Below are 9,370 nucleotides of genomic sequence, written 5' to 3' on the forward strand. Positions count from 1 at the left end.
AATTTTGCATTTACCCCCTTGCCGTCCTTATAGAGTGCGGAAAGAAGTTAAATGTAAAAAGGCCCGACATGCCGTGGCTGGCCATCCCTCCCGGCTGGGTGGCCGTTTGCCACGTCAGCATTCCGCCCTCCTAGAGGGCGGCAGGAGATTAGTTCTCTGAATTTTTGAAATGCAAAATTAAATTTGTAAAATATTTAATAAATAAAATTAAAATTCAAAAATTCAAATCTCGCCTGGCCCAGAGTACGCCGGCGGCTGTCAGAACCCCCATCCATGGCAGTGGGGGCGGTCATAGGCATAGAAGGGGTTTCTTGGCCATGGTCTCTGGTTCCGTGGCCCATCATACACCATGGGCCTCCTGATCTACTTGTTTGTATTGGCTGGACCACTTGAGCCCAATCGCTTAGAGCAAATGTGGAGCTAAGCAGCATATAGGAGTAGGACCCAGGGGATATAGTGATGTAGGGTAAAACGGCGGCAACCAGTGTCCGACCTGCTTTTGGGGAGCAAGGAGATTGATGATGTAATGACTAGAATGTTTTTTATAATTTAATTATAAAAAACAGATGACGTGTCAAGTAAGTAAATTAAGAAGTACAAGTAAACCATGTGATGTCTCGAGACTTGTTTTCCGTAACATTTCTAACATATAATGAGAGATAAGTAACTGTTCTATATGATTTAGTAATGTTTGTATTATAAGGGTAGTGTCTAGTACTAGTTTACTGATCACGTGGAAGATATATAAATCATAACTAATTTCTTGCATTTTAGAAATGCAAGTGATTTGACAATATTAACGAGTTCACACTATTTTATAGCTTGATTAATACTATACATATATTTTAATTTTATTATTATGTTGGTACTGTTTAGGGTATAGGGCAATCCCCATTTATCGTATTGCTGGTCACAGTCACCGAGACAACGATGCACTTCAGGCAGCCAATACGTCACTGAGGTACCTAAACAGGAATCCTTCGTGAACCTGGCTTTGACGAATTCATTGTACTTTCGTGCGCTTCCAACGATCAAGTTTGTTAGTGGATTTTTGTGGCTGGGATCGAATCCCAGATTTTGATTCTGTTGATGTTGTATTTGTTGGTTTGCATGCGCTGTCTGCAAAGTATATATTACCGTGTGATTATTGGCTAAAATCTGAGGCGGAAGACGATATGGCAACCGATCGGTTTGAGCTGGGCGCCCTCGAAGATCTTCGCCAGGTTGGATGCCGATGCGATCTAGGACGAACGAAAATGCTGCTAACCGTGACACACCGCCAGCGATCGATGGCAGCGGGTCGTGTAAGGTGCAGGTAAGGGCATTCTAGCCCACGTGCGTACCTACGACTCTTATTTTTATCCGTCCGTGAGTTACCCGTAGGTATTGTTTTATAGCCACACTCGTGTCCACGGGTATCCACTAGGCCTCGGATACCCATCGAATCTCTTTAAATATCATATCATAGTGACCATAGCAGCATAAATTATTTAAATCTAGCACATATTTCTACCCCACTAACCAACAACGGTATATATCAACTAATCAACTAATTAACTAATCAGATCAAGTAACAATAACACATCTTACATGCATATTATTGTCCACCATGTGTTTTTTCACCATGCACATGCATATTGTTAATAATCTAGAATTCATAAGCAACAATAATATTATTATTATTCATACTTCACACTGAAGCTAAACATAACATGTGGATTCAACATATGCTTTAGAATTTTCTATGGGACGGACTACTTTACATGTTGCATGATGATAGGATATTTATATTTATGTAGAATTCAGTGCACCTATCGGATACCCGCAAGCGAAGACATGTACCCGACCCGCATATTTACGAATACTTGATCCGCGTGTATCTACAGGCGAGATTTTGTACCCATGCCTATGCCCATCGGGTACGATAACGTGAACTGCTATCCGGGGAGTCCCACAAGATGAGCCGAGGTAGCTAATCACGTTGCTGTGAGACTAGCACAGATGTGGCCTGCTTTCGCAAGCTAGAATGATGGGAGGCGATTTGCAGTGGCAATGGGAGTTCTACCAAAACACGAGACAAAAAGCCAAACGATCTATTTACAAATGAAAATTAATTTATGAATAAAAGTTTTATATCTAAGTTATATGATATAAAAGTCAAAGTTGGAAATTAAACTTTGGTGAAATACCTCAAAATCAACTCTAAAATTAAGTTTAAAATTTTAAAATTTAGGTAATAAGCATAACCCAAAGTTAAAAGATAGGGGTGGAGAGCTCAACGATAGCTGAACGTCTTGATTTACTTTTACCTTGTGGTGCATGATGATATCTGCCTAAAAAAACAAAATTGCTAATTTGGGAGGAACCACTACTGATGTGTTAGTAGAGTTGGACTGCTGGAGTACATGATTCATCCATTAGCAGTGTAGTTTTGGTGCATGATTCACCCATTTGTAATCTGGGATGGACAGGGGTCTGGTGACCCTCTTGACGTATGAGGGTATTCATAATATGAGCCAATAGTGGTCTTTATAACTTTGTATAGACTACTCTATCATTGTAAAACTGGTATATTAAGATATAAAATAAGATGAGCTACCTTGAGATTATGGACTATCCATTTGAATTAAAATATATTCTCTCTACCCTATCTTCCCGCTATTGTGAGAGAGTGTTGCGTGATTTGTGAGTCCTAGCTTATATGCATTGTTGAGTTGGTCGTAAGCTCGAGCTTACATTGTCGGGAAGCTTAGCCATGGGTCGCTTCCTCTAATCTCGGAGCTCCCTCGTCCACTCCACCGGAGCTCGCTCCCACAATGCGACCTTAGCGAGTTTGCTCCGCTGGCTGATTCGCCTCCTCCTTGCCGCCATGCCTGCTGCTTCCCTAAGCGCTAGAGCTCATGCTTTCTCACTGGTTGGTCTTAATCTTGTCGCCGGCCCACATGTCGCCTCCGTGGAGCTCACACCGCCGGTCCACGTTGGATTTGGGGAAAATGGTGGCGGTGCTGGTGTCTGCTAGTTGAGTGGATAACAATGGTCAGAAAGAAAACAATTATTATGTATTTCATTATTCCTCTAGTTTCTTTTATTCCATTCTTTTTTTACCTAGATTTTTTTTATATTTCTATGTTTTTCCTATACTCTGTTGTTTTTTCTGTCGTGTTTCAAATGGAACCATAAGACGTGGTAGGCGAAAACGCACTCTGCAGTACGGAGTAGTTGTTGACCCCTTGGCCTGCCGGTTTAAATAGCTTACTTTTGAGCTTCACCGGGCATCCATGAAGACTGTTAATTGCCCGTCCCATGCGCCTGCACACAGGAAGAAGTGACAAACCCAAAAAACAGAAAGCAAAAGTAGGTGGCGCCATGCATGCTGCACCAGAGACAAAAACAGGAAACGGAAAACCCAAAACAGCACGAATTCAATGCACAAAATGTTGTCGATCACCCCTTTATGCAAACAATGGCAAGGCAACCATTTTACTTTTAGCACAAAAATAAAATGCTCAGTGACGTAGCTGGCATTGGTCCCAGCAAATTTATGGCGCCGGTGATAAACGAGGAACAAAATTATTTCTGGATAAAAAGGATGGAGTAGTAATGTTGCGACGGCAAAATAGGAAGCAGGAATCGCCACCCTGCTTATAAGAGGCCAGGAAAGATGACAAGAAGCAGCTCAGTTGCAGCACTAGCGCTTTTGGCTTTGCTCATACCATACGTGGCTTGTGGGAAAGCAAGCAAGAGGCTAGCTAGGGGGGGCAGCTAGCTAGCTATCCAAGAAGGAATTGCTGAAATGGAGGTGGCCATGGCCATGGGTTTCTTAGCTTTCCAACGGCGGACTCTCGTCCTCCTGCTCTGTGTCCTCGCCGCCGCCGTCCCCTTCGCCGGCGCGTCAGTGGCATCCGCTGCTCGCCCGGCCGACGACCGCGCTGGGCGCCGGCGCCGGCGCCTCGTCCAAAACGGGCTCGGGCGGACGCCGCAGATGGGGTACGTACCAGAGCCTGTGATGATTCTTTGATTTTTTTTGAGTTATCAAGAGATTTGGTTGTTTGACAGTCAACACTATATTGTCTCTGCGTGCATTGACGGCGTATGGCTTGTGCGTGCTGTTCAGGTGGAGCAGCTGGAATCATTTCGGGTGCAACATCAACGAGATGACCATCCGGACCACTGGTAATAATGTTTAAATGACCAAACATTATCGATATGCACAAATCTATCATGATTATTTAGAGAAATTTTATGACTTTTGAGAAAGCAGCTGTGGTGTAAAATTTTAACTTTTGTGGTAGAAAAAATACGGTACCTAAGGTTTCATTTCAAGGATACTCAAAAAAGCTCAGTTACTTAATTTGCATGATACAATATTGTGTGGAATTAATTTTACTCTAAGGTGTCTGAGTAGGGAGAAACCGGAGCTAAACATATCTTAATTGATACCCTAATCAAAATTGGAAACGGTTTTTTAAAAAAACAAAATACGTGGATATACCCATGTAACATCGTCGAAATTTAATGTCCAAAAACAGCAAGAGTGGTGTATGAAGCTAGGGAATTATACAGAACGTACGGCAGTTAACTTCCTGTTTTAGCAACTATCTATCCATAGTATTTTTATGTATATCTAAATCCGTATATCTATGTATACCTATTTTACAAAACCATCTATCTACTCCCTTTTCGGAATTAAAGAAATTAAGATGGAAACTCTAAATAGAGTGTAGCTTAATAGTCTCATTACTTCCAAATTTGATTTATGACTTTCAAAAAAAGGTAGGTACAAAACACATAATTAAATAGTTCATATGGATGGACAGGTTACCGACTAGTTTATTACTGCTAGAACGATTTTTGCCATGGCAAGATTTGTCGATTTTACTCGGTCCCACCTAAGTGGATGGGCATATTTTATTCATAGTTTTTCATCTAATGTGGCTAATGTTTCTCACCTTGTGTAACCGTAGATAAGTTATTGCTGAAATATATATTATTTTTATATGCGAAAATACTATTTAATTTATTTCTTTTTTGAGAGAAATATTTCATTTATTCTGACGTGGATTGTTAACATGTATTTGGGGAAATCGACCAGTTGATGCACTTAGCTCCACCGGGCTTGCAAAGGCAGGATACAACTATGTCAACATAGGTGTGGACATTATCTATGATCTTAATTACATTGTGTACTAATAACTATGTCAACAAACTGCTTTCAATTAATTTACTGCAGATGATTGCTGGGCAAATAACCAAAGGACCAAAGAGGCATGCCATTTTTCCTTTTTTTTTTCTCTCTTTTCTTTTGCATGTACTTCTCCTTGCACATTAATGATCATATATATCAGTGCATTCTTCTCACATGACTTGTATTAAATAAGTAAATGTTATTTAGTACTAATAATCTTTGAGTATCAGGGTTACATGGCTGCTGATCCGAACAAGTTCCCGTCGGGGATCAAGGCCATTGCTGATTATGTGCACAGCAAGGGGCTTAAGCTAGGCCTGTACTCTTCAGCTGGGTAATTAAGCAATATATGCACGCAAGAAATGAAACAAAATTGATTCAGAATTCTAATTAAAATGGAGATGCTTCTGCAATCTTCAGGACAAGAACTTGCAGCAACACGATGCCTGGGTCTCTGGGATACGAGGACATCGATGCCAAGACATTTGCATCATGGGTAATCAGTTGTACGGAACTTAATTTTTTCAGGCATAATGCCATATCTGACTCTGAATTTTACTGTTAATTATACATAGACGCATGTCTTGAATTTATTTTCCCAATTTCCATTCCTTGTCCAAGTAGGTCCAGGATTTGTTTTTCCTTTTAGAAAGAATAACTACTGAAATTTCGATCTTTTTTTTTTACTATGTTCCTGTGCTTGAATCGCGAGAGCTGCAGGGTGCAGATTACTTGAAGTACGACAATTGCTTCAGGGACGGCTCGACAGAAACCGTCAGGTATATAATATACAGATTCTCTGTCAACACCTCCCCGTAAGAGAAACTTTTCATCAACGATTCATCCTAATTTTCTCATGAATAACGTCTCTTTAAATTGTTGCATGCATTCTTAGGTTCCCCAGGATGGCTTCCTCTCTGAGGAAGACCGGCCGTCCGATCTTCTACTCGATCTGCGAATGGTATGGTGTACTCGCCTTGCGTGTATGTGTTAAAAGGATTGATATATCATGTACTCCTTGACATGATTTCGATGATTTGTTTGGTTTATTGCGATCTGTAATCTTCCCTTTTTTTTCGGGCATAACCAAATATTCACTCCGGTGCATTCTACTGGCAATAAAATTTAATCTAATTTTATCGGACGGCTGTGATTAAAATATACTACCAACAATATTAGCTGTAGTATAAATTTAAAGGGATAATATCGTCCTTTTTATTGTGATATTTATTGTCAAAAAACAAAATTACAAAATAATACTAATCAATTAATTAAAAAATACCAAAATACCCTTTTAAATCAATGGATGAGATTAGTTATACTGATAGTATAATACTAGTAAAATGCACCGGAGAGGGGTCCAATATTGGATAATTAACTGGGATATAACCATATTTAATAACACTGTAGAAATTGTTATACATCAAACCGGACATATATACGTCCGCGTATATTTATCTTACTAAATGGTAGGTGTGACTATAATTTAGCATCTGTTCAGATTATAATCAGTTTTCTCCATAACAAATTTACAGCTTTTACCAAACGTTGGTAGGGTAATTAAAAAAACTAATTATAATCTTACCTTTGCAACTCTACCAAAATTCGCACGTCGCCAAAAGTTTTCTTTCATAAAGAATTAACAAAATTAGGAAAATGCTCCAAACAGACTATATTCAAGAAAAACAAAATTCGGTACGTAGTAATACATATATGTTGATTTTGTGAGAAAGTGAACAGCTAAACTTGTTCTGAGATATCAGCTCGATCGATCTGCAGGGGCATGATGAAGGTGGCGACATGGGGCAGCCGGTACGGGAACAGCTGGAGAACCGCCGGCGACATCAAGGACACATGGGACAGGTAACCAATTAACCGCCGCCGCGAGCAACTGCTTCTCCGGCGAGTGAACCGGTGCCGATCGCCGATCACGATACGCCTCTTCCTTTCCCGTGCTCACGTGTTCTTGCGCTGCATTTCGTTGCCGGGTGAGCGATCGATCGAGCAGCATGCTGAGCAACATCGACTCCAACGACGAGTACGCCGGCTACGCCAGGCCCGGCGGCTGGAACGGTAGTTAATTAACGTCTCTCACCTTCATATTCTCGTTGCTGGTTTTCCATCTGTTCATCGTGCTGATTTGCTCTCTCTCTCTCTCTCGTTGTAATCTGCTCAAAGATCCTGACATGCTCGAGGTCGGAAATGGAGGGATGTCGAACGGCGAGTACGTCGTGCACGTCAGCCTATGGGCGATTGCCAAGGTTAGTGCTTAACACACATCATCTCTGAATCTCTCATTGTTACTCTCTGCTTAATCTTGTTGCATTCAGCTGAGATTCTTGGTTAATTGCTATATATTACCGTGAATACTTTTGCAGGCTCCTCTGATAATTGGTTGTGACATAAGGATCATCTCCAAGGAGACGCTGGAGATCCTTTCCAACCCTGAAGTCATCGCAATTAACCAAGGTATGGCTAACTTACTCCTTCTAATGGAAATGATAAACTCTCCAACAGATATTGCCTTGTCTATTGCATGTCATCTGAGTATGTTAAAAAAATGTCAAGGTAGATAATATGTTTTTCTGTTTTGTTCTGTTTTCAATGAAAATGCACGATACTAAAAACAATCATGCGTTCTTATGTTTATGCACAATGTGATCACCCAGATCGATTGGGCGTCCAGGGAAAGAAAGTAAGGAAGTACGACGGCGAAATTGAGGTGTGTGTTTAATTTATAGCATAGTGGCTGTGAAATCATCAAGAAATCTTCGTGTTCCAGTCATTCAGATTTCCATGTCGAATTGTTGATGGTGACGTGGTGTTGTGTTGTCTGTGCAGGTATGGGCAGGGCCACTCTCCCAGCAGAGGACGGCGGTGCTGCTGCTCAACCGTGGCGCCACGGGCAGCCGCCCGATCACGGCGGCGTGGGGCGACATCGGTGTCGGGCCCAGTGTCGCCGTCGAGGCCAGGGACGTTTGGAAGGTGAATATATATATATATATATCAGATCGATCCTGCTACTGACTAACTGACGACTCGTACATATATCAAAATAGATTTGCTTCGGTTCAATAAAAAGTATCTTAAGGTACCGGTACTTTATGTTACCAAATTATTTCTCATCGTTGAATCTAACCGTACACATCCTATTCAGCTAGATTCAATGAAAAAAACGATTTGATATCTCGAAATACTTTTTGTTAGACAGGAGCAAACCTCATATCATATATGTGTTCATGACTTTGTCTTTTTCGGTGGTTCAGCATGAGACCGCCCCGGGCAGGTTCACCGGCGGCCTGACGGCGGACGTGGCGCCGCACTCGTGCAAGCTCTTCGTCCTCACACCCGTCGTCCGGCAACGGTAGGGACCAAGCTAGAGATTGTACGAATTAATCTGATCGGTTGCAGTGTGTGTCTGTAACGGTGATGCGTGTCTGTATCGGTTGAAAACTTCGACTGCAACTTTAGCCGTCGTCAGCATGCAGCCGTTCAAGAAGAAACGAATAAATGAGCTAGATTAAGAGTTTAAGACAAAAAAAAAATTCTCCTTTTGCTTTACATGATACATCCACTTCCAGACTTGTTACTCCACATTCTTGACAACAACAATACCAACAGAATGTGTGCGATTACCTGAAGAAAAAACGATAGTGTTCTATTTTCATCAATAAGGGCATTTAGAATTAGTTTGCTGAAACCAAAACAAAACGTTAACTTTCTCGAAACTGAAATGTTCGGCATCCACAACGTCAAAAAAGAGCATGGCTACTTAAGTCACTGTTTGTAATTAATCCATGCATAAATGCTCTAACGCATCACGTAAAAGTTGACTTGTTTTCGTTTTAAAATTACCTATTATTAATTAAAAAAGATATGTGGGAGTTAGGAAGGCGTTATCAATAAAATTATATTTATAATAAAACTAACATATACTTCATCCATATCTATAACTTTTTAGTTATGTCTATTTATATTTTAATCAATGTATATTTGTTTGTATCCATGTCTAGATTTATTAATATTTATATTCGTTTCTTATGTCGTAAAACAGAGGCAGCACTTTATTATGTTTTTGCAAAATATCAACAGTCTTAGAAATGAAAGGGGTGATAATGATAACTGGTCATCTTCAGCACGTGAACCCTAAAGAAAAATGAGAGACGATTAAAGAAAAACTAGCAT

The 9,370-nt window shown here is 40.6% G+C and overlaps 1 protein-coding gene across 1 annotated transcript; it reads left to right on the forward strand.

Moving 5' to 3' along the window:
* Window positions 1-3,697: 3,697 nt before the first annotated feature.
* On the forward strand, window positions 3,698-8,819 carry LOC102705647 (alpha-galactosidase 1-like). Its single transcript, XM_015839479.1, has 15 exons — window positions 3,698-3,987; window positions 4,115-4,173; window positions 5,093-5,149; window positions 5,231-5,265; window positions 5,416-5,519; window positions 5,606-5,681; window positions 5,906-5,964; window positions 6,081-6,146; window positions 6,965-7,048; window positions 7,194-7,258; window positions 7,364-7,446; window positions 7,564-7,654; window positions 7,855-7,907; window positions 8,027-8,170; window positions 8,452-8,819. The coding sequence occupies exons 1-15, from the start codon at window positions 3,794-3,796 to the stop codon at window positions 8,551-8,553; spliced, it is 1,272 nt and encodes a 423-aa protein (XP_015694965.1). The 5' UTR covers window positions 3,698-3,793; the 3' UTR covers window positions 8,554-8,819.
* Window positions 8,820-9,370: the final 551 nt, after the last annotated feature.

Source organism: Oryza brachyantha, chromosome 7 (genome assembly GCF_000231095.2).
Source record: "Oryza brachyantha chromosome 7, ObraRS2, whole genome shotgun sequence".
NCBI lineage: Eukaryota > Viridiplantae > Streptophyta > Magnoliopsida > Poales > Poaceae > Oryza > Oryza brachyantha.